We start from the raw sequence: 26,545 nt of genomic DNA on the forward strand, positions 1-26,545 counted from the left end.
TGCTGGGCCACTAGGTCATGTGATAATGCTGAAAAACATTTGAAATAGGTGGAAGTCTCTCCTTGCCCAATTCACATCCCTGGAACACTCCTGGTTGAGGATTTATGTCAGCGTAACTTACGGTGGCTTAAGTTCTGTTGTCTGAGCCAGAATGGGAGAATTATGCTGACATATCTTCAGCTCAGCTGGGATGAGAAATTTATGCAAACATAGCCCCAGCTCAGCCAGCTCAAGATCTGCCATGTCCAAAATCTCTCATCCCAGCAGATTTTGAGTTTGGGCCATGCTGTAAATAGTTTTTTGTTTCTGAGTTTTCTGTTTTTGTCTCTATTTCTGGGTTTTTGGTTTCCATCTATAAAAGTGGAAAGGAGCAATGATTCACCTTAAAAGGGATAATGTACCTTTCCATGCTAATTTCCACAACCAGCCAATTACTTCAAGCATTGTTAAAAGGTTTCCCTGAAATTAAGATGGAAAACCTCATATTCTGACTTTTTGTGCATATGCTAAAACTTACCACAGTTCCATTCATCTGATTTGTCAGCACAGTCTATCTGCCCATCACACCATGATTTTCGAGGCACACAGTCATGGTTGGCACATGTAAGTTCATCCCTTTTGCAAAATGCTGCCATGAAAAATGCAAAGACATACAGTAAGTCCAGAAGTAGAAATAGCTTCATTGCAGAACTGAGAATGACATTATCTATGTAAAGGAGAGCAATAACAAATGTTGTTTTAACAATGCCCCGAGTTGCTTGGGGGGGGGGTATCTAATGAGTTTTCTTGCCACTATGAACTGCCATACTGTTGATAAAGTACCCCTTCAAGTAGAACAGTTCCATGGTGCCCACACTCCATGGGCTGTGGGGTGGGGGAACTATTCATCTGATTCCCCTCTAAGATTTGCCATGGAAAGGAACGAACAGTTCTGTATTATCTTGTTTACATCTTTATGGCTATGGTTCCAACTTTGTGGAATTAATTTTTTCACAAACAAGTCAAACTAACACAAAATTCCAAGTAAGGAAAAATAGTGCAAGATTGCCTCCCGCTAATGTGAATTCTTCCAGAACCAATTGAGCAGGGTAAACAAAGCAGACAGTCCTTCATTAAATCTTGACATGTCTTTTATCAAATAACCCACAATAAAGGCATTACAAATCCATGAGCTCAGAATGCTTTAAGTGACATATAAAACTATAAAAGAAAAGCAGAACCCAAAACCAAAACAAAACAACAATTGGAGGAGAGTCTTTGGATAATCATCATCATCATCATGGATGACTGCAAAAGGAACAAATATCAAAAGCATGGAAAAAGACCTCTCCACCCTCCTAGTCTTCTCTAGAATAATATTTTTTTAAAACCAAGATTGACATAAAGATAGATTCAGGTTAGTTTCATTAATGCTTAAATAAATGCATTTAAGGGATCAGAGCTATACCTGTTCTATCACTTGTGGAAATGACCTTAATATGAATTGGGTCTCTCCTCCTCGAAAACAAAAGTAATTTTGTACATCTAAAATGCCAGTTTTGTGACCAGAAACACAAGTTCTGCAGTTGATACACAGATGGAATAAAGTACATGGATTCATTATAAGCACCTAGGAAGAGCTCGGATGATTGATCTAGTTGAGCATCTTGTTCCCAGGGGTGACCAACCCAAAGCTTCCATGAATACCACAAGTAGGGTTTGAAAGCATAGCTCTTGTCTGCTGTTTGCTACTCAGTAAATAGAATTAGAAACGTAATTGGCTACTGTCTTTGAACCTGGAGATCCCACTTCCTCTGTCTTTTTCCTAATATTTTGGCCACTGCAGTCTTTTTAATACTCAACTGGCAAAACAAAATGTCATCTGTGCATGTTGTAGCTGACCATTTTTTTCTATTTTATCCACAGTCCTTTGTAAAAACCTATGGCCTATAATGACCTACAATGGCCTATACAGCTTAGTTTCAAGCTATATGAAAGACCATATTCCTTTATATGGATTATGACCAGGTTCTGAGATCCTAAGGAGAGGCCCTTCTCAGTCCCACCAACCTCACTGGCACACTTGCTAGGGGTGTGGGAGAGAGCCTTTTGGGTGGCTGTTCCCAGAATTTAGAACTCCCTCCCCTAGGGAAGCTAGACTGGCAGAGACTTCATAATAATTATAATAATAATTTATTATTTATACCCCGCCCATCTGGCTGAGTTTCCCCAGCCACTCTGGGTGGCTTCCAATCAAATGTTAAAAACAATACAGCATCTTTCTGAAATGCTTTGGGGAACTGACTGCTTTTAACAAAAGGCCTTTTTTATTGTAATTTTATTGTAATATTTGTATGGTTTTAATGTGTGTTTTAATTCTATCAATGTTTAATTGGTTTTCCTCCCTATGTTTTTAGCTTTTATTTTTATCTGTAAGCTGCCTTAACTCCCTGCCAAGGGCATACAAATAATAATATTGATTGGTTTTAAAGAGAGATAAATGTTACGGTTATAGCTGTAGAAATCTGTCTAGAGGACAAGAGAGTGGAGAGAACATATTTTAAGCAACCCAGGAATATATGAGTAGTATGTGCATGTAGCGCACCAGATATTCAACTATAAACCCCACCCATCCAAAAATCATATTATTGGACCCTTTAGCAGGGACAGACTTTTGACAGATGCTACAGAGATCAGAGTTCTGGTGTCACTATTGCCACTCCAGGGTAACTGTAATCATTAAATTCTCCTACAAGTTTAATGGGCTGAATATTGCCAGCTTTAGGGGTCCAGTTAATGCCTGGCAACCTTGCCTTGAAAACAAGCAGCTGCTGGGAGTCTAAAGTGCTGTGCTGATGTTAGGAGAAGAGAACCTAATCTTCATTGGAGGTTTTTAAACAGAGGTTGGATGGTCATCTGTCAGGGATTCTTTAGCTGAGATTGATGCATTGTGAGGGGTTGGACTAAATAACCAATTCGGTCCCTTCCAACTCTAAACTCTATGGTTCTGTGAATGAAAATGGGACAGGGAAATCCAGGCATGAATTCATTATGAGGTACAGAAATGGAGGAAAAGAGCAAGGAAGTATGTAATAGAGGCAAATGGAGCTAGAAGGACAGCTAATCCAAGAGAGGAAATTAAAGGGGCAGAAGGATATAATGAGCTCCCTGCCTCTTTCTTTTTTCTTTTTGCCCAGAGTGGGAATGTTGTGCTCTTGCCCTCTCAAGCACTTACAGCAATTAGTTTCATCCACATTGTCAGGACAGTCTGGAAAGCCATCACATATCATGGTATATTTGATACACAGTTTGCTTGCTGGACATTCCCAGAGACCTCTTTCTTGGCAACCTAGAGGCACAAAATTAAAGACATTAAATACATTTAGCTTCAACAGCACATCAGTTAGAGCATGTGGTTGTTGTGAATGGCTCAACAACTGAGAGATACAGAGAATACAAAGGCACAAATGTCAGCATGGCTTCCTCTGCTGTCCTTTGACCTGTGATTTACATACAGTCATCATATGCCTATTACAAATATAGCTTAAGAGAGCACTTCTATCCAGAAAGAGACTTAGGAATGTGCTTAAATTTAAGAAACACACATTCAAATAATTTTGAAACATGAAATTAAACTATATTATTAACCAAATTTAGACGTGGGGGAAAAACCAGATGGACTTCTATAATGGCACAATCCTATGCATTTTTTACTCCTACTTAAGTCCAATACCGCTTACTCCCATACATGTGCATAGCATTAACTGTGTAGAGCAGTATCTAGAAGCAGGATTTAGAAGCTTTCCACATAATAATCAGCACATTACTTTTCGCCCAGCTCACACTGAAAATAGCATGTTCTAGATGGCAGTGCAAGCAGCAAGGGAAAAAATGCCATAAAAGTATCCCCTTTTTTACTCTTTCACCACAACATCTCAAAGGATTTCTGTGGAGGTTTCTGCAAGTTGCAATAGGAAAGCTTTCTGGCTACTGCAAGAATTCCTTACAGTAATTAAAAATCTTCTGAGAGTTATCTGTATATTTTATTGTAGTAGAATACCTTATGTCACTTCCTGCAACAAATCCTACAGTAAATTCCAAATAAATTATACATGTGAAAGCAACCTTTGAAATCTGGCATTTCATTTAAAATTTTAAAAAGATTATGTACACTAAAACCACCCACTTTACATGTTTTCAAAACCGTCTATGTCAAGAGATTCCTTGCTTCCTTGCTAATAGTTAAAAAATTGTGTGAAACCCTAAGTATTTTCTAGCCAAACTTAATTCTTAATTATTTCAATGACAGACTTGTTCATATGCTTTATTCTTCCACTGAGACGAATAGAACCTGAATTTGGATTAATACATCAATGATTTTCTGCATTTCCCTTGAAATATCTTAAAATATTATAAATGATCATTTAAAGAACAGAAAAAGAAATAGGAAAAACCCCTCAAAAAACACATAGAGATGGATCATTGACACAGCTGAACTGCAGAAATGTCAGCTTTCTGACAATGATATACACCTTTCTAGAGGCTCATCATTATTCAACAAACACAGCCACTGTCTCCTCCAAGTGTCTTTAATCAGCTGTACTGGTTTTATAATAAATTCAATATGAACTATTGTATAACTGTGTCAGTCTTTTGATATTAAATTCTTGGTTCATCATATGGAGGAAATTAAGGCACAGCACAGATCTATAAAATATTTATCTCTCTACAGACTTTATACATATTGTTTTCTTAAAGCAGCTCAGTTCACTATCAAGATGTAGGAATGGGCTGCTCTGCTGAAGCAGAACACTGGTAATTGTGCAAAAGACACATGTTACAAAGAACTTTGGCTTCTCACATTCCCTGGAGTATAAAAAATACTAAGTACAAGAGATATTAAATTAAAAGTAATCACACCAATGATCCAACTATATCCTCTATATTAAGTAAAGCAAACATGCAATATGGAGAGGCATAAGAACGTAATCTGTATTTATATGTGGGAGGCACTAGGACTGGAAATATATTCACATGCACACACATATAGAAATTTATATACACGAACTGGATTTCACAAATTCTTTGGTTGCAGGTATAATAAATTGTGGCAAATATAATTAGGCTGAAGGACAACTTGACTTCTGTTTCATTATAACATTCGTCATTTCCACACACAAATCCATAGATCAACAGTGTGCACTGTTCTGCGCTCTTTTCCTATACTTCTGAGAAGTCACTACAAGCATGAATTAATATTACAATAATCCCTGAACATTATTTAATAGCTAAAGAAAGAGATTCAAATTATTTTACTGAGCGCAAACCCTCTTCTAGTTGATCAGTATGGTCTGAAATAATCCAGAAACCTGACCACCAATTGATGGATTGAAATGTTTAATCTCTCCAGTATGAAACTAGCGCATATTATTTATTGGTGGCAGCAGATTTTAACAGATTCTGGCAAAACAGAGAAATAACTTTTGAAAGAACACTATCCATGTTAATTGACCTAATATAAGTCAACAGAATACAGTGAGTTCTCCACCAAGCAATAAAGTGCTTGAGGCTACAATCCTATACACAGTTACCTGGAAGTATGTCAATGGGGGTCTTATATCTGAGTAAACATGCATAGGATTGTGCTGGCGGTGTTCTTGATTTCAATGGTATTTTAGTGCACTGAACTTTATCCAGATTGTGCCCATCTACACAATGTCATCTACAGAAATAATTCTCAAAGACCATTGATTTTTGTCCTCCAGTTAAAAAAAGAACATGAATGAGGACAGAACAGCTTTCTAGAGCTCTAAAAGCATTGGCTGTTCTTCAGTAACAACATTAGCCATGGTCAAATAAATGTCATTCTGACAGCTGTAATTTTCAAGCAGATGCAGTCTCCCATATTTATAGGCGCTGATAAGAATTCTGTTGACCACTAAACATTTGTCTAGGAGACACAGAGAGAGCAAAGACAATTTAGTATTAAAGGAATTCACTTCATGTAGTAACTAAACAGAATTCCATACCTTAAAGTCAAAAAGCAGAAAGCACTAGAAAAATATGTTGCTCATTTATATTTCCTCAAGTTCAACAAAAATAATTTTGCAGAGGGAATATATATATATTAAGTATTTTGAGATGGCAAAGAAATGAATAGTGGGGGGGGGGGCTTTCTTGTCTTAAAAAATAACAGAACAGGAACACACAAAGTGTCATTGTTTTCTATTCAATTCATTCCTAATGCAGATATTCAGATCCAGATACAGAAACAGAATGTTCTCTCATGATAGGCTTGCCATATTTCAAAAGTAAAATTCCTGATACCCCCAAAGTTGCTGAGCTTCTTTTAGGAAACCACCAAAATTGTTGAGCCAGAGTTGTATTAAGGAGACCCGGGGACACCTCACACATCCGCCCCAACAGAAGGGCCAGAAGTGAGGCCAAAGCCATGGCGGCATGTTCAGAATACCTGGAGAATGGTGGCGGGGGGCAGGGGGAAGCACTGAGAGGAAGAAGCTGAAGAGGAAAAATTGCCCGATGACCTGACCACTGTCCTGCTGGTTATGCCCCTCACATACAGATGTATTGTGAAGGGCTGGCAATTATTTCCTGCCTCAAATTCAGTTGCGGGTGGCGACTCCCTCCTACTCCTGTTGCTGTTGCTGTGAGGCAGCCTAGAAGGGCAGCAGAATACAGCCCCGGACTCAGCAGAAACCCATGCCCAGTCTGAGGCAGCAGCCCCCTCTCCACGTTCAAGGGATGAAATGCGAAGGCCTTGCCAGAGCAGTGACACCAGAGGTTGGATGGAGATGCGAAGGTGGGGAGGAGACCCAGAGACCTCTGGGGAAGAAGGACCAAAGAGGGAAGATGACCCCCCCCCTCGCTGCACACCCCAGGAACCCAGAGAGAGAGAGGTGCCCAAGGAAGGGAGGTGCTCCATGCCTGGCGCAGGCCCTCTCCACCGAATGCTTCACCTCACCCATGCCTGCATGCATCCATCGCTCTCTCTTCCCTCCAAAGGCAGCGGCAGCAATATGGTGGGCAGGGCCAGAGCGGAGCCAAAAGGGAAGCCAAAAGCGGCCAAAGCAGAACATAAAGCCTCAATGACACACACACACACACACACAAACAAACAGAAAACCGAAAAAGAAACCCAGGTTGCCATGCATGGGGGAAATTCCGGACATCTCTTAAAATTCTAAAATTCCTCCTAGTCACCATTTTAGGCATCCAATTTCTGTATATGTCTGGAATTTTCCAGACGTATTGAAGCCTATCTCATGAAAGATTAAAGGCCAAACTAAATGAGACAACGGGAGATCCATGACTAGAACTCCTGCAGGATTTTTCACATCTAAAAGCAGTCGCAGCTCAAGGGTAGCCCTGGTTTGGATCAGGGTTGCAGTGCGGGGGGGGGGGGGAGGGAAATCTGATCCTTTCTTTGGTGTCCTTTTCATCATCATCATTGTCATCATCATCATCATCACAAAATTTACATGCTTAATGCTGCCATGTGCTTTCCCTAAACTACCACCACTGCTGTTCAAACACAGAGGCAGTCTATTTGGACAAAATGTTTTCAAATTTGCTACTCTCAAATTCACCATCTGAAGAAGGATCTTCAGCTTCTCTTGCAACCAGTGCCAGCCCTCATAAGAAAGCACATGTTTAAAAATGTTCACAACAACCTACCAGTAATGAGAAACCTCAGAAATGTAATTCATAATATAGTATTTAGAATCAAATATGCACAGTGTTGTAATTAATGATTTGAAGACTAGCTAGTTAAGAGAAACTTAGATTAGTCCTACAAATAGCATTTAATATGTATAACATTTGGGGAATGATCCAGCCTAAATAAGTTTCATCAATGCCAATGACAGAAATGTGAACACATGTGTACATTCACATATGAAATAATTGGAATATAGTAGTGCATAACTTTAGCTAGACTGCCCTTGGTGTGTGTGCTATGCTGATTATTTCAGTATGTATTGTTGCTAATTAAGAAAGGTGCAATCCCTGGTGTCAATTATGTAACTTTGGGAAACAAAGCTTTCTTCCAGTTACTAACAACATATTCAAATAGCCCCAGGAAGGGTATTCATAATGTTCTCATTGTCGAAGATGAACGCAATGTCCATGTTCATGAAGGACTATAAGACACACTTTTTCCCTCCTAAAAAGTAAGGGGAAATGTTTGTGCAACTTATGGAGCGATTGCGGGCTGCGCGGCTAAGCCAGAAGCCAGAACAGCAAGAGGGATTGCTGGGCAGCGCTCCCTCTTGCTGTTCTAGCTTCTGGCTTAGCCCCTCAGTCCCTTCCCCCACCTCCCGGAAAAGCCCCCAAGTGATGCGCTCCCTTTAAAGAGCCACACAGAGCATGTGTGCAGCTCTTGGGGGCTTTTCTTCCTCCTGGGGAAAAGCCTGCAAGCGCCGCACACACGCTCCACGCAGCTCGTGAAAGGGAGCGCTGAGCAGAGCCTGGGATGCATACAGGCTCTGCTCAGCGCTCCCTTTAAAGAATATTTTTTTCCTTGCATTCCCCCCCTAAAAACTAGGTGTGTCTTATGGTCAGGTGCGTCTTATGGAGCGAAAAATACGGTATATCTGCACTACAGTTGTAATCAAGAATGAATTACTGAGAGCATCCATTTGGATCACACTGTTCACTCACATAATATTGTTATAAGCTCACTATCTGATCGCTGGAAAGGATAGACTCCAGAGATGTAACAGAAATGGGATATCAACTGCTTAATGTTCCTTTCTGGTCAAACTTGACAGCCAATTCTGACTATACTTTCAATTTGTTAGGGAGATTGCTGGATAATTGCTCCCAATAGCCAGGAAATAGATGGAACCTTGATTATTCTTAAAATGAGGGGAAGCCACAGGGGTAGGGTGAAGTCATTTAGGTCTCGGTGTGTGCATACAGGAACAAAATCTGACCCAGTTTGAGTCAAACTCAGGTAGAGATAGAGGGAAAGAACTAGATTTGAGCTCTGGGAAGCACTTTTTGGGACCCTGCAATCATCATCCGAGTCCCTTCTTTGTGTGTCTCCTCCATAGGAAATCCAGACGTTCGCAACACAGGAATGGGCCTTTTCTGAGATAGCTTCTTGTTTGTGGAACACACTCCCCAGAGAGGCTTGCCTGGAACTTTCTGTAGGCATGAGGCGAAAACATTTCTCTTCAACCAGGCATTCAGCTGTTTAACATTCTCTAGGTTTTTTTAATGTGTTTCTGGGAGAAGGGTTGAATTGATTTGTTTTGGGTTTTGTTTTATTATGTATTTTGCATTTTTTCGTTTTTGTTTTTTTGTGAAATGCCCTGGGGTCTTCAGATAAAGAGCGGAATACAATTTTTAATAATAATAATAATAATAATAATAATAATAATAATAGAAGATCATTTACCACAGTTCTCTTCATCACTATCATCTTCACAGTCTGCTTGTCCATCACATCTTCTGGAAGATAAGACACACCTTCCTGAACGACATTTGAAATGGCTGGGAGAGCACTCTGCCAGGAAAATTACAAAATCCAGTCAATTAAAATGCCTTCATCATTAGTATGAAGAGAAACATAAAAGAAAAAGAGCACTCACAGCCATGAAGAAGGGCCTATTGCTGTTCAATTTGAATACTTCTTTGAGTTCCTACAGTGCTGTTCAATTATTTTAAAATTGCATGGAATTCTGACCTTATGAAAGTTTCATGAATACCTGGATTTGCTTTCATACACATCTAGTGACAACTTTATACTCTGGCTGCCATCTGCAATCTAAAACTGAGTAGCACTGACCCCCAATTAAGAGAATAACAGCCTTCATTCCATTAACTTATTATGCATATGATTTGATTAGAAAAAAAATTTAAACATAAGGCAATGAAATTCTAGCCCTCCATACCAGAGTCCCCCTCAAGTATGCAATGTCTAGTTTAAATATTTAGTAACCTTCTACATCTTCATCAGGTGTTAGACAAGTTTGATTGTCTGAGTTTTCTTCTGGGAATTGAGAACAATCAGTGTCTTCTGGCCACTGTAAGCCTACAATTCCAAGTACAGACTCACATCGTTCTTTGGATTGTTCACAAAGTGCTCTGAAAAGATTATGTGGAAAAGAATTATTTTGGATGGGAAAATTAGAGACTGAATGAATTCACACTTTCCTTGAAAAAGCCATTGGCCAAACCCAGCAAAACTAGTTAAGAAAATTAAGATTTTTTTGAGATTCTTTCAGTCATAATTATTTTCATGGGGTTTATTCTTTATTCATTACAGCTATGTAAGATGGAGTAACCAGAAACAGAACACACTGTTATTGGGAACAATATACCATCAGTGCCTATAAAGGCTCTAAAACACTTTAACCATTATTTCCCCCACATTTCAATTGCAAATCAGCAAGAAATAATGGGAACTAGACAAAACACACACTTCCAGTTCATAACATCCCAGAGTGCCTTGCGGATTCCTTTGAAGTTATTGCCAATGCCTATCATTATTTAAATTATACTTGTGACCAAACGTGGGTGCTGCCAGCCTGTTCTTTTACAAAGCTGCAATTCACAACCACTGATTCTATCCAGTTGGGGAAAGGACAACCAAACGTATGTTTTCTCAGTATCAGACCAGCAATCACTTCACTTGTGATGCAGATATGCCCTAACAGTAACAATATCTCTTACTTAAATGAAGAGACATGATGGGCTTGGCAATGCTTACCAGCTTCCTACAGGTAAGGACTGAATTAATATTAAGTTACTGTGCATCTGACTTGCTCTATCTACACTGAAACCTTCTTGGGCAAAGTTGGGAAGATGGTTACAGACCAGATTCAAGCACTCTTGGATGAGACTGATTTTTTGATCCATTTCAATTAAGGTTTAAACCTTGTTTTGGCACTGAGACCACCTTGGTCACTCTCGTCCTCTTATCAGGAGAGTGATCCTGTTGATCATTCTTCATTCTCAACAGCTTTTAATGACATAAACCACAGTATCCTTCTGGAGCACTGATTGTATTGAAAGTGAGGAGTTCTGCTCTGCAGTGATTCCAGTACTACTTGGATAGTACTCTAGAAGGGGGTGCTTGAGGAGGTATTGTTCAGCCCCATAACCCTCCAGTATGGGGTTCTGTAGGATTTGATCCTATTCTCCTATTTGATCCTATTCTCCACGTGTCAAACTATTCATCTTCTACATAAAACCACTGAGTGAGGTCATCCAGCATTCTGGAGCACATTGCCATCCAGAGGGTGTGGTGGTGGATGCACTGAACTGGTGTCTGACCACAATAATGAACTGGGTGAGAGCCAACAAACAAAAGTTCAATACAGAGAAGACAGAAACACTTTTAGTAGATGATTCTGGATAGCAACCAGTTCTGGATGGAGATACACTTCCACTGAAGGTTTAGGTTCACAATTTGGGGTTATTTCTGCAACTATAATTGTCACTGGAAACACATGTGGTCTCTGTGGTGCAGAGCACCTTCTATCAGCATCAGCTGGTGGTCCAGCTGCAGCCCCATTTGAACAGGAATAGCTATGCTCTGGTAACTTCTACGTTAGATTAATGTAATGTGTCATATATAGGGCTGCCTTTCAAGACAATCTGGAAATGGCACCTACTGCAGAACTCAGTGGCCAGATTGCTAACAGGGAGCAGATGAGATGAACATACAATACCAAATCTGGTTTGTCACAATATTAGTTTCTGAGCCTAATTTAAAGTGCTATTTTTAACCTATAAAGCCTTACATGGCTTAAGACCCCAATACTACGTGGACCACCTTCCCCATACAAGTCTAGCTAGACCCTAAGATAAACTGTGTGCCCCCTCAAGGAGAAGTCCAAGGTGATAATGAGAGGAGAAGCTTTTTAAGCGGCACCCACCAGTTTGTGAATACTCTCCCCAAGGAAGCTCACCTGATACCGACATATTATTGATGCCATCTTTTCATGTTTTTATTTTGGTTCTTACAGCTATTTTAGCTGGCATGTTTGGTTATTATCCTTCTGTAGGGAAGGGTATACAGTGGTACCTCTGGTTGCGGACATGATCCATTCCGGGGTGCCGTTCGCATCCTGAAAAGTCCGTAACCAGAGCAGCGCTTCTGCGCATGTGCGAAGCGCGACTGAGCACTTCTGCACATGCGCGAACAGCGCAGAACATTTCCGCACATGTGCGAACCGCATAGAACGCTTCTGCGCATGTCAAAACCTGGAAGTAAACACTTCCGGGTTTTTGCATTCTTAACCCAAAAAAATGCAACATGAAGCGTTCGCAAGAAGAGGTATGACTGTATATGTTTATTCATTCCTTTTAGTGGGTGATCACTTTGAGTAAGTTGTTGATTTTTAAATGTGTAAATTACATCAGTGTGAATCTTAGTTAGAAAGTACCTAATTAATTGAATAAACAACAACAACAACTTATGGAAATAATAAGCAATAGGAACCTGTATTGTCATCGTTCAAATTTTATATTTTTGGTGAAGGGTCAAAATCCCATCGCCTTCTACAACTGTTTCATTAAACAGAAATGGGTGAGGATTCTCAGTGTAGGAAACCTTAACACAGAGCTCAACCAGATGCTTAAAGTAACAGGATATGTTTAGAGGTGTGCCTGAAACAGAGTCTATAGATATATGATAGATAAGCAGGAAGGAGAATTGCATGTCCATTTTAAAGAAAGACCAAGATAAAAGAAATCTATTAAAATGCCATAAGAAAAAGAACACCTCAAAGAGGAAAAGGTAAGAATTGCCTTACTCAATCAAACTTCATTCCATCTAATCTGGCATCCTGTTTCTGACAGGAACCAGCCATATATAACGCTACAACTTCTTGAGCAGAGTGCTAATATAACAATAATGCTCCTTTGTTGTGACTCCAGCATCTGGTGCTTTTAAACTGTGTATTGCTTCTAAACACAGAAGTTCTATTTAGTTCTCATGACTAAAGGCCATTGAGAAGAGTTTTCTGTGAATCTGCTTAAAGACAAACAGCAATAAAATTAGTGTTCGCTGAACATAGGGTTATTATAACTAAACTAAATAAAACCAACATGCTTTAGTTTACACCATAAGGATTGCACTGGTAATACTACAGCACACTATAAGCAGAATTACAGTTGCACTGAAAGTTTTGTGGCCTGCTTTAAGCTAGTTATCGAGTGTTACCTGCATGGTGGAATGCGCTGATTTGTTTGAAGGTCACATTTTGGCACTAAGATTGTGCAGGCAAAAAACATAAGGTATTTGTAACAGTTAGTTTGAACCAAGGCTGGGAACAGAGAGGACTCCCAGCTGATGGAGGCTTCTTTCTGTGTCCGATGGCCCAAGTAGTTGGGGTAATGAGTATAATTATAAGGAAGGTTCATGCAGAGTTCCAGTATAATTGGCTCACACTGACCTGTTAAAGTAAAAAAAAAAAAAAGTTTTAAAATACTTAAAAAATATTACTGCATTTTCAAACAATTATTACATTGGATTATAATTTTACACAAGGGATTTCTATTTTATTGAAAATGTATTATTTTATAAAACTAAAACTAAAACCATTTTGAAACATCAAAACGATATGTATGTTTCTGTTATCAAATACAGTCATATACAGAAGTCTATTTTGTTCTAATTCAGAGCTGGTTATATTAAAGGATATGCATATATTTTTTTTTGGCTAAGTTACAGCTATTTAAAGAATGAAAAGCATTCATTTAAGACAAAGACAGGAACATCTGTTACTGCTCTATCTTTTCCATTTCTCTTGGAAGATTTAATTTATCCCCTTGTTACTACCAATTTTCAAGTGTCTGGTAGTAAATATTCTCTTTTCACAATGGGAATTGATAGGGCACCCCAAGACCCTTGCAGTATAATTCTGTTCCACAAAACATTTCACTTTCTTTCTTACCAATCTCAGATTCTTCCAGCTTTGTATTGCCTGGCCACTCTTTTTTCATCAGTTTCCCTTTCAGTTAATAATTCTTCTCCATGCCATATGTAAGTGGATCTAACCTTCAAAATCAAGTTTGCAGACCTAGGCTGTGCCCACATTACTGTGTACTCCAGCTCTGGCACACTCTCACCACTGATGTTTGAAGCCAAGTACACATGCCATTAGGGACGCAGGTGGCACTGTGGGTAAAACCTCAGTGCCTAGGACTTGCCGATCGCATGGTCGGCGGTTCGAATCCCCACGGCGGGGTGAGCTCCCGTCTTTCGGTCCCAGCTCCTGCCCACCTAGCAGTTCGAAAGCACCCCCAAGTGCAAGTAGATAAATAGGTACCGCTTTATAGCGGGAAGGTAAACGGCGTTTCCGTGTGCTGTGCTGGTGCTGGCTCGCCAGAGCAGCTTCGTCACGCTGGCCACGTGACCCGGAAGTGTCTCCGGACAGCGCTGGCCCCCGGCCTCTTAAGTGAGATGGGCGTACAACCCTAGAGTCGGACACGACTGGCCTGTACGGGCAGGGGTACCTTTACCCTTTTTACACATGCCATTAGCAACAGATTCCACAGGTCTCCTGTAGCTTCTTGAGAAATACTCCTATTTGATGCAGCTTCCCTCAAACCAGCTTCCATTCAGTTAGAAAATGGAAGGTGCAATTAAGCTGAAGTGTGTACATTTCAAGCAGCCATTGATGGCAACTTCAGTGAATTAGAGCTTAGCATGGGAAACAAATCCTGCCCCTTCTCTGGTGTGAACAGCAACTTTCAACACAGTGCAGGGAAATGAGCTCACTACATTTCAAGCCTCTAATGTGTACATAGATCTAGTAGGGCTTATCTACTAGTTATTTGGCCTTTAATATTATATGCAGGCTGAGATTACAAAGGAGTTAGACTCATATGTTCCAATCTCCCTCTCTTTCCTCAATCACAGATCATGAAAAGAGAAGGCAACAATGGTACCAGGAAATTCATTTTCAACTTGACTGTAGGATCTTCTTACTGCATCAAAATCAGCAAAAGATAGACTCTCCGTCTCACCAGGTAGTAAGTGAATTCATCCTTTGTGTGGGCTCATTATTCCAATAGGAACATGGAAAACTGCCTATCAAGTCATCATGTTCAGTATTGTCAATGTTATCTGGCATTGGCCTTCGTGTGGAAGTTTTCCTTAGCCCTACCTGGGGATGGCAGTGGCTGAACATAGGACCTTTTACAGGCAAAGTATGTGCTTTACACTAAGGCTGTGTATACATTACTGGCTTAAAAGAAAGCAAGGTCTTTCTTTTTCTCATTTTGGATCAAAGCTGGTTTGAGGGGAATGCATCAAAATGCAGTATTTCATAAGACATGATAAGATAGATACAGAATAATACATAGTGTGGCTAATGGCATGTTCACACCGCTTCCCAAACCAGCAGAGTAAACAAGACTGTGTTCATACCCAGAGCTACAATCCTTGCAATAACTCATTTCCATAAGGAGGTTCACCATAAAAAAATGACTGAAAAAAGGCACTGTGTAGTACAAAAAATATGCACATAAACCCAGGTCTGTTATACATTCTCTTCATCTTATTGTTTGGACAACCATGCAGATCATGAGCTAACTCTAGTTCTCTTGCTTGCTTGTTTGCTTGCTTGTTCTTGCGTTCACAATATATTCTGAGAATTTGTAACAATGAAGGCATATAAAAGACAGAAAGCATGTGAAGAACAAGTAATGGTAATTAAATCTGTAGTCATGATGAAAGCTCATGACTAAACACCTTTGTTTTTTGTTTGATCTGATCAAAGCCATTTCAACAGAGACATGTGATGATTAATCATCAGAAGTAACTAAAACAAGGAGATTCTTTTCTTCTGAATACTGAAGTACACCATTATCTTTGCAAGGAAGATACTGGAATATGTACAAGATATAATAATTATATAAAGTAATACCCTACTCACTACAATTTGTTCGGCTATTATTCATGTTGCAGAGAGGAGAGTGGGTACAGGAATCAGTACAGGAAGCAGAAGTACATTTCTGATCTCCTTCATGACATGGCATCTGACCTGGAAGAACAAAATAAAATCTTACAATAATTGCCGGATTGGATAATGCTTTCATCAGCGCAAGTCAGTGCTTAAAGCCTGTTCCCAACATTCCATCTCACTGATACACTCTATCTAGTGATAGACAATAATTTTTTTTAAAAGGATTTGGGTTCAGGAAGAAGACATTGGTTGATCAGGTATCCCTAAGCCACCTGACTTCCAGGCTGTGATTGCTTCTGACTAAAAAACACAAACAGGGGCAGAAGACCACACACTCAATAGGCTGCCCAATAACTTGGCAGGGCATACTTTGACAGTACATGAGAGTGCTGTGACAGGAGACAGAATGGTGGCAAGCAAGCTCAATTATTCTGTAAGAACCTCATCAATCCAACACATCATCATCACTTATTGTCAACATGTATTCTAAAAAAAAAAAAGTATCATTACAGCATTCTTGCCTTGCATATTATCTCAAGTAGACATATCATTAGAGAAGGAATTTGGCCAATATATTAACTTTTTTAAAAATCTGCTTATGCCAGTCTACTTTAACTGCAATACCCCACACCTCAGGTTTTACTTATGTGCTTGCAAGTCCAAATTCTACACCCACCCGCACCAAAGGGGAGCAACTGTATCACTGACAGCTAGTGTGGTGTAATGAATATAGGGCTAGTGCCAATTTTGCTGGCCTCTCAGGATAGTATCTATGTTGCCTGCACATATGGACCATATTGGTGATAGCATTGCTATCCAGCAGCTATCATCTGAGTCTGTTCTTCCCCAATGGCTGATGACACACTTCCTATCAGACTGAAACAGCCATTTGGCTCTGACCAGATACCATATTTTATTCCCATAATGCAATGCCATGGAGTGTACCAGGGCATCTGACTCTTCTAGAGTGTCAGGCCTGGTCGTTGTCCTCTTCAGATCACCACACGAACGCTTCTTGTTCTTTTATAACTTTTTATTGCTTATTAACAAAACAATCTTATAAATGGTTCTTAAATATTATTCCTCAGAGTCACTTCTTTCAGATACCTTCTGAGCTCTGCTTCTCCGTGACCAGCCACTCTCAAAATGGCGAAGGCGCCCTTCCCTTCGCTTTCCCCGCTCTTTTTTCTAACCTCCTGGCTAGAGCTGGCTTGTATTTCCCCTCCTCCGAATCTGAGCTAGAACTTAACCCTTGCCTTTCCTGGGAACAGCCGGTCCCTCCCTGTTGTTCCTCTTGCTCCCTTCTATTAGATTCACTGCTCTCCTTCCCCCCCTTGGAGAATGCTTTCTCCCTCTGATAAACTGGAAACTTCTAACTCTTCCCTGACATCAAGTAATTGCACTGTTGCTTCCTCTTCCTTCTGCGTAAGGTCCTGAGGTTAGGGCTAGGAGAATAATGGTGATGGTCTCCTCAATATGAATTGGAGTGGTAGCAAGAGTGATGGCAACCCCTGGACTTGCTAAGTACCCCAATGCTGGTGGGGCGGGGGTAGAAAGCTCTGCAGCAGCTCCTGTATTTGTGCCTACCCCTAGAGCAAACCTGCTTCAACCCCTATGAGGAAACCAACTGTTATGTACTGGGTTGAATAGGATCCAAACTGCAGCAGTCTGATTGGCCCTAGAACAATAGGATCCAAAAGGCAGCAGCCTGATTGGTCCTAGAACAATAGGATTCAGAATGCAGCAGTCTGATTGGTCCTAGAACAATGCAGCAGTATGATTGGTTGGCAGGAACTACCCAATCATGCTCCAGATAGAAGTGAATCCACAACCTGATTGGCTTACAGTAGAATTCCGGAATTAGCCAATCATGTGCAGCCCATTGTGTAAATAATGTATATAAAGCAGATACCTTGAGGGGACTTTCATTCATTCCTCCTCACCACTATGAGCTGAATAAAGAGCATGAAATCACTTTGCGACTCTGAGTATATTTCACCAACCTTAAGAGATTATTTTCTGCCGGGGGGAAATGAGGTGTGCCTGAACTTTAATACACCTAATCAAACCCAGGTAGATAATTCCACCCTACATCACCAGAGACACCCCTGGAGAGGTGGACAAAGATGGACTGTGGGCTCTTCTTCTCTGTCCGAAAGGATAGTACTAACTGCATCCTCTGGTGAATAATTACATGTCTGAGTTGGTTGGATGGTCATATTCTCAGTGGCACAGCCTGTTCCTGGCACTGCAAAGGGTGGATGAGGCTGGCATATCTGCAGGGTAATGCCTGTGTAGCTCAGGATGTGTAATGAACTGCCAGATAAGCACTGGCTAATTTGTGCAGGCTTTTCAAAGGCAGGTTTGGAGATATATTACTTTAATTCACATCTATTTCTAAAATTACATTTGCAACACTTTCATTAGATACCATGAGGCTGTGAAATGGAACTCATTTTGAAAAAACTTAATCCCTCATTCTCACCCTGCTTCCCTATGGGAGCTCCTCTCTCAGTTCATTATGGAGCTAGAATCTGCATGAAACAGCACACAGATTTTTCCTAATCATAGCACAGCCTAAACAGAATTCCTATAAACACCATGTCTTTGGACAACTTCATTGACGTAGCCATGGGGACCCTGTATTGAATTTCTATTTCCACAGAATGAATGACGGCAGTTATTTCAGCCTATCCCTTAATTGCATTTCCTTAAGGACCCTATGGAAAGGAGACTGCTTTACTCATTCAACCATGTAGTGAGCTAATTTCATTTGCAAATTACACAGATGAAATACTAGAATACTTAAAGGACTCCCTTCCAGTTCTGTTTATAGTTTCACATGTACACTGTCCCACCACCACGCCATTTCTAAAACCAAACCAGTGCATTTATTTATCAAGGAGATTTTTTGATTTAGGTTTTAGTCCTCTCTGCCTCTTGTTTATTCATTTAGAGTGGATTCATTATTGTAGCTCTTAAAAACAGGCTCTAATCTCAATGGCCTGAAGTGTAATACAAATACAGTGGTACCTTGGGTTACATACGCTTCAGGTTACATACACTTCAGATTACAGACTCCACTAATCCAAAAATAGTACCTCGGGTTAAGAACTTTGCTTCAGGATGAGAACAGAAATCGTGCTCCGGCAGCGCAGCGGCAGCAGGAGGCCCCATTAGCTAAAGTGGTGCTTCAGGTTAAGAACAGTTTCAGGTTAACAACGGACCTCCGGAACGAATTAAGTACTTAACCCGAGGTACCACTGTGAAGCCATACTTAACACATACATGTTCATCATTTGTTGACTGCAGTATAAAGTGGTGACCTACATCGGCTAATAAAGTCCTAAATAAGCAGTACATGATTGCCTCTCCTGGGTTTGTTCATATTTAAAAACAGCCACCACATGGAGGCAGCATGACACATGGGACCATGACACATGGGGGAGCAGGACTGACGTTTCTTCTCAAGCCCTTTCCTTGCAAAAACTGCCCTCAAACTCCAATTTCCCCCTGCAATTTGCCATTCTAGCATATGAAAACTTTGAGGCAAATAGCTGCTTCAGGGAGGATTTTTTTGTTAGAAAACAGTGCATGGGGAAGGTCAACTGCCTCCCTCTTTGTGTCTTCCATCGATCTGGTCCAGACTTGGTCACTGAGCTGGAGGTGAAGGGGAAGCTAGTTCCCCAGAAAAAGGTTGCTTTCCAACTCCAGAGGGTTAAGGTAGTAGTCATATATCAGGGAAATCCAGAAATGCAGAGTCTTAAAGAAAAGCTGAGGTCAAGCAAAGTGACACGGTCCCAAAGTGGGCATGGTCTAAGAGCAGGATCATGAGGCAACACAATTAGAATGGTGTTTTCCTGAGGGTCCTCTAGGAGTTCCTGGAAAACAGACTCCCAGTGTAATTCTCTCTCGTCTTACAACCAAGTTATCCCCACCAACTCATTTACCTCACTTAATCTTCTCTGATTGTTCATATACACATGCAGAATTGCAGCACAAAGTTGCCTCTCTTACTTAGCTTTTCCACAAGCAGTGAAGCTCATTTTACATATCAGGGTCTGTGTTTCCTTCCACCTTTAGAGGCAGCATGACAGAATACTCTTAAGAAAAAATACTAGGGGTGTTTATGGTTAGAGAGAGGAACACATACAAGCAAAAAAAAAGAGGAACCAATCAAAATACAACAAAACTGAAATAAATTGCAGCAGAGGATCTCTGGTGTGGAGATACTGTGAGACTACAATCCCCTAGGGTCATAAGCCCCATTTAAACATGTGGGAGCTCTGCAATGAAACCTGCAAAGGATAATCTCTCAGTGGATAGTGCCTTATAACATAAAAAGGCAGACAGAAGCCAAGAAGATGAACAGTAAAGAGGACACTTTCTAATAAAATTATGGAATTTGGGAGATGGACAGTCTGAATTATCATCCTTAAAAAAAGTGCTCTCCCATAAAATACGGGAGATTTATTCCCCACATTGGTCTTCTCAATAAGGTAGGTAGCAAGTCACATGTGGCATACCCTTATTTTCAGCGCAATTCTCTTCATCACTTCCATCCTTACAGTCTTTGTCTCCATCACACTGGAAGGTACTGGGAACACATTGCCCATTTCTGCATTCTGCCAGTCCTTGACTATGGCATGCTGGGGGAAAACAATAAATTATTTTGATAGTTTTTAGAGGCTCCCCATTTTTTATAAACTAAAAATGTGTGCTAAATCACAACTTAATTTATTATTATATTTGAATGAATGTATCATAAAAGCAGTATGATTACAAATAAGATCCTACAAATTTTATATCAGCTGGTTGGTTAAAATAACGAACATGAGGAAAATAGTACACTTAATGCATATAGTTATAACACAGTAATAAACACAGTATTTATTAGCCTCTAAATTCCAATTAAGTTTCACATGGAAATCTAGCAGAAATCAACAAGCCTTGTATTTCTAGTAATACTGTTCTTCACTGCATTTAAAAGTATTGATCTCAAGAGGCTTACAAAATCAGATAACTTACAACAGTTGACTTCATCCGATTTATCTGTGCAGTCGTGGTCACCATCACACACCCAGTCCATTGTTATGCATCTCCCATCTCCACATTGGTGCTGAGTTACTGGATCACAGTCTTTATTAGAACATTGACAAAAAGAGCAGCAGGGAGAATGAATGAAATAACGCCTTGCATTCAATACACATTCGATATTTAGTATACAGCAAACTAATGACCCATGTGAAAATTGAGACGGGGGGGGGGGTGTCATTGACACCAACAAGATGAGGGAAGTTGTGCCTGCCAAATTGTTCACTTTCTTGCAGTTAAGGTAAGGCGCAAGGAAAGAACCCTGACCGGAATTCTATTATAGGTGTGCATGGCAGGATTTCTTGTGTTATACTTTCAACCTCAGATCCCATTGAGAATTTTAAAATGTGTTTCTCCAAAACTAAAGCAGTCTGCTTTTGAGGCCATAGGGTGCTTCAAAACCATTGTTCTGAATTCAATTTCATTTTAAAAGAAGGCCACTATGCAGCCTGGAGGGCCTGCCATTCAAAGGCCAAAGTACATGTTCCACAGCAGGCAACTAGGAATATATCCACACTTCCTCTTGTCCCACTGCTTTCCCCCTTCCTCCACCATCCAGGGAAAACTGCTATTTTGCACTCAATCAGAGCTGACAGGGTTTTCTCCAGATTGAGGTTTGCTCTCATTTAGCACTAAAGGCATGGGACCATTAGAAGTGTGGATGAGCTCTCTGTCTCCTGTCCTGACATCTTTTTATTTGAGTCAAAGGAATCCACAGCTCCAGCCCAACAAACCCAACAAAACTGCTGCCTGTTAAGGAGGGGGAAAAGGAAGGTACTCATATCGTTCTTAGGTTTTCCTCCCCTCCAAACCTAATAGCAGCCTTAAGGGAAATTAAATCTGGAAATGTTATGAAGGGAAAATGACTTCCATTCCATGTCACTATTCTGACTAAAAGAGATGTCAGCGATTCCATCACAGATCTCCTGTGTCATGTGTAACTTGGCCATGAGTAACAGAAACAGACACAGTCCCTGGAATTCTGGCTCCTTCTTTCACAAGAAGTTCTGCAAATGAACATGAAACAAACAAAACAAAAAAAGCTGTTTCCAAATGCTTCATTCCCAGAGAAAGACTGGAATCATTCCCTTTGATCCCGACAGGGACTCCATGCATGTAAAAGCTACATGATAGCCATAGCCCTTATCATGAATTTCACTATAGCCTTCTCAGTCGTTGCATCTTCCTGCCGAGAATAGTTGTCTCTGCTGAACTTCTGACTTTCTTACAGTTGCTTATAAGAAGTGTAAAGTCTCTGTCAGAATTTAAAAAGGCAGTCCTAACACTAACCTTTTCATTAGATTTATCACTAGGCTGCAGGTTAAAGATGACAAAATAACACCAACAGTGCAGTTACTATCTGTGTACTGTTTCTGACAACATGTCTGAGAAAAATATGACATTTGTAAAATAGGAGATGCAAACAAAAACTCACACATATATTTATATATATTTATAGCAGATAAACCACTGCATAAAATTAAATCAAAGAGGCTCAAATAGGAAAAGGTAATATCAGAAAATCCAGGATATTTAGAAAGGTTTGCTGGAATCAGTTGAAATCTGTGAAAATCTTATAAAGACTCTTAGGGACAATTGCTGCTTTAGCTCACAGCAGGAGACCATCTTGATGCATTTGTGAAAATGCTATTCCTTACTATTTTATGCATCCATCATAATCTGTTATGTTAGCAGAGGAAGAGGCATACCAAAACCTGGCTCTTGATACACAAAGCCATTCTGCTACGCAATGTTTCATTTACATGATTTAACACTTGTAATCTGACAACATTTTTTTTAGCAACTTTTCAGATGAATTGAACTGGACAATGCCAATCCTGTATTCATTCCCTCAGAAAATGTTGTTTTTTGGTTTTTTGTAAACCAGATTAGAATAAATCATCGTTATATTTACATAGTATTTTGAACACTTTAAAAGTGTTTTGCATACAATATCTTACTGCGATTGTTACTAAATCGAAGTAATACACCAATATTATGACCCCCATATTGTGATTGGAGAAGCTGAAAGTGAGAGACAATGGCTTGCTTAAAGCCACCTATTAAATGAATGACAAAGACAAGGATTTCCTGATCTGTAGCTCCATATCTCTAATTTGACTGTCCCTCACCTATTTGGATGCATACTATTCTGCTGGTGGTCTTTGGAAAAATAACAAGTCCCCCAAAAGGAAAAGCTTCCTTCCTTAATTATAAAAAACTTTTTTTTAATACCATACTCTAAACTACTGAGTACATACTTTGTGACTGAGCTATTGATGAAACATGGTTGCTATAGGATTGTTGGAAATCAATTTTTCAACTGACTGTAAAAAACAACAACTGCTCTGTGGATAACCAGTCATCAAACCAGAGAGGGGAAGCAATTTTTCCCATCCCATTATTGTATTTCTAACCCACCCTTCCACAGAAGGTCCCAGGGTAGGTTAAAGGTAAAGGTAAAGGTACCCCTGCCCGTACGGGCCAGTCTTGACAGACTCTGGGGTTGTGCGCCCACTTAAGAGGCCAGGGGCCAGCGCTGTCCGGAGACACTTCCGGGTCACGTGGCCAGCGTGACATCGCTGCTCTGGCGAGCCAGAGCCGCACACGGAAACGCCGTTTACCTTCCCGCTGGTAAGCGGTCCCTATTTATCTACTTGCACCCGGAGGTGCTTTCAAACTGCTAGGTTGGCAGGCGCTGGGACCGAGCAGCGGGAGCGCACCCCGCCGCAGGGATTCGAACCGCCGACCTTTCGATCGGCAAGCCCTAGGCGCTGAGGCTTTAACCCACAGCGCCACCTGCGTCCCACCAGGGACGTCCGTATCAGGGTAGGTTATAGCATATTAAAAACTGATACGGAAGGGGGGGCATGTCTTCTTTACCTTCTTCTTCACTACAATATATCCATTTATTTCCAATTGTCAATGTCAAAAGGGACTAAAATCTATAAAATTCATAGAAACTCAACGTGCCAATTTGCTCAATTTCTCTAGGACTCCATGACACCTCCCCTGTCCTCCATAATCCCTCAAGCAAGGTGTCAAGACCCTAATCCTGTCAAATCACTCTGCCAAGCCTCTCCTCCGGGCAATGCCAGGTGGCAGACTATACATATTTGGACCATTGTCTTCTCATCACCGGTACTCAGGAAGTGTTTATCTGCGCATATCTCCAACTCTGCATATTCCCCCTCCCTCCTCCATATGTTAATCCATGTAACCCAACCTCTTCTTAATGTATTCATGATGTAATCTGTGTAACTTAACCTCTTCTTAATGTATTCATGATGTAACTGGGATGTATTTTGCACTGTATTCTGGGACATGGAGGGAAGTTTCAAAAGTTCATGTCACCCCTTTCTCACTGTTCAATCTCGCCTTGAACCTGTTGCGCAATAAACCTGGATCTTCTGCAGCTTGCTCCTGTCTCCGGCTGAGCTCATTTTCCTCCGCAGGGACCCGCGGACTTAGTCCAACGAGCTGGGTGGCAGAGTAGCCTCGCACCCAGATTTTACAGTGCAAATGAAACAATAAACAACAAGCCCACCAATAACATCTAAACAACAATTCTATACAACATGTTACAAGGAGGACTCAAAATCTAATTTTCAGTTATCAAATGTCAGGATAAAGGGGTGCATCTTCAGCAGCCAATGAAAGCTGTGAAGGGGCAGTGCTAGTTGCACCTCTGTGGAGAGGACATTCCACATTAGCCTCTCATGAGCCCCCTCCCAAACCTCTGAGGGTGGCAGAACAAGCAGGCTGGTCAGATTAGCCTCAACCAGAGCCAGGGCCTTTTCAACACTGGTGTTTTCAACACTGGCCTGGTGGAACGCTCTGTCTCATGAGACCAGGGCCCTGCAGGATCTGATTTCTTTCCGGAGGGCCTGTAAGACAGAGTTGTTCCGCCTGGCCTTCAGTTTGGAATCAACTTGATTCCCTCCCCCTATTCTTTTTTTCCTTTCTCCTCCTGTGATGGAACTCCTATTTGGGGACTTCCCTGGCTTTTTCTGGCCCATGTAGGACCAGTCTGGAAAGTTAGCCCTGGTGAAGACTTGACATTTTCATCCCCCCAAAAAAGTTTTTGATTTGAGTTTCCATTGAAATGAGGCAGTATTTTAATGTTTTAATGTTGTATTTTAATCTTGTTTTTAAGCTGTATTTCAATCATATTTTTTTTATATCAGGTGGTAGCTGCCCTGAGCCCGGTCTTGGCTGGCGAGGGCGGGGTATAAATAAATTTATTATTATTATTATTATTATTATTATTATTATTATCCACTCTTACAGACTTGTCTATAAGAAACCACTCTTTGAGAGACGTGTCTACCACACGTGGTTGTGACCATTGTTCACCAACTAGTGGCAAGCACTGTATAGCTCAAAGTCATGCTGACACCTCATGATGATGGTGAGCAATGGGACTGCACTGGTCAAGGTGGAAGGGACAAAGAGGGAGGGGAGAGTTTGGCTGACTCACTCAGCTCACCTTTTTATTGTTTAATCAGCAGTGGTGAGCAGGGATGCGGCAGAAATTCATTTTAGTTGTTGTTGTTATTTATGAAATTTGTATAGTCCACATTTGAAGCTGCATTTATCAAATTCACACATTCCAAAACAATGAGAGAATTAAAACTCAGCCATCCTTCAAAATGTGCAGTAATCCAAATCCAGGGTTTACTATAGGAAGTACAGGGAGTTCAAGCAAAACCATTATCCAGAATGTAAGCCATTCTTCCTAGAACTGATTCAGCATGCTGTTTTTGATGTGGTATTCTCCTCACAGACCTGTACCACATCAGAATGTAAGTATAACCCGTATTATGTAAGTGGCTGATGAAAGTGGAAAGGTGACGTGACAGATTTCTCACCAATTCTTTAACATCATATGTGTGGAGTTTCATCTGAAAGACTTCTATAAGTAATAAATAGCAAAACAATGAAACTTTTTAACATTTCTGAAACAATAATTTCACCTCAGACCACATCACAGGAAAATGCAAAATGGCCTCCAACAATGCAAGAGACAAACTTTTTGAATGTAACAGGCTTAAGTGTGCCTAACTACACTCTAGATTTTTGCCTCCATTTGCTCCAGAGTTGTCTCTCTCCACCAACTGTGATTTTGTAATAACCCAGCTATGTTTCTTATTTACCACAATTCTGCTCGTCACTTAGATCTCCACAGTCGTCATACCCATCACAAACAAAGCTGTAATTGAGGCACTTTCCCATCTTGCAGCGGAAAACTCCTTCGCTACAGTCTGAAAAACAAACATATTTCAAAACTTTCTTTTGCTTTAAATACACAACAACACCATATCGCAGAAATTATTTTGAGACAGGTTTCAGTGCATCCATATTCCAAGTTAATCTCCCTGGCCACCTTTTAATGTTCTGTGCTTTCAAAAGCTGCATAATAGGCAGAAGTAACAAGTGAAGCAATTTCTAGCACAGAATTGCAGTAACAGGAAACATCGCCTGTTGATTTCTCAATATTATGCAGAGCCTCTGTTCATATAGAATAT

The 26,545-nt window shown here is 40.5% G+C and overlaps 1 protein-coding gene across 6 annotated transcripts in view; it reads right to left on the reverse strand.

Moving 5' to 3' along the window:
- CORIN (corin, serine peptidase) overlaps positions 1–26,545 on the reverse strand; it is a 117,528-nt gene that overhangs the window by 26,274 nt on the left and 64,709 nt on the right. For all 6 annotated transcript variants that reach the window (XM_079989659.1, XM_079989657.1, XM_079989661.1 and 3 more), the window contains exons 7-15: positions 26,174–26,281; positions 20,952–21,062; positions 20,450–20,572; positions 15,894–16,001; positions 13,175–13,406; positions 9,944–10,089; positions 9,401–9,508; positions 3,215–3,328; positions 518–628 (exon numbers count right to left, since the gene is read on the reverse strand). In XM_079989659.1, the coding sequence (XP_079845785.1) occupies positions 518–628; positions 3,215–3,328; positions 9,401–9,508; positions 9,944–10,089; positions 13,175–13,406; positions 15,894–16,001; positions 20,450–20,572; positions 20,952–21,062; positions 26,174–26,281 (1,161 nt within the window). The remainder of the gene's footprint in view (positions 1–517; positions 629–3,214; positions 3,329–9,400; positions 9,509–9,943; positions 10,090–13,174; positions 13,407–15,893; positions 16,002–20,449; positions 20,573–20,951; positions 21,063–26,173; positions 26,282–26,545) is intronic.

This window comes from Podarcis cretensis (genome assembly GCF_951804945.1).
Source record: "Podarcis cretensis genome assembly, chromosome: 9".
Taxonomy (NCBI): domain Eukaryota; kingdom Metazoa; phylum Chordata; class Lepidosauria; order Squamata; family Lacertidae; genus Podarcis; species Podarcis cretensis.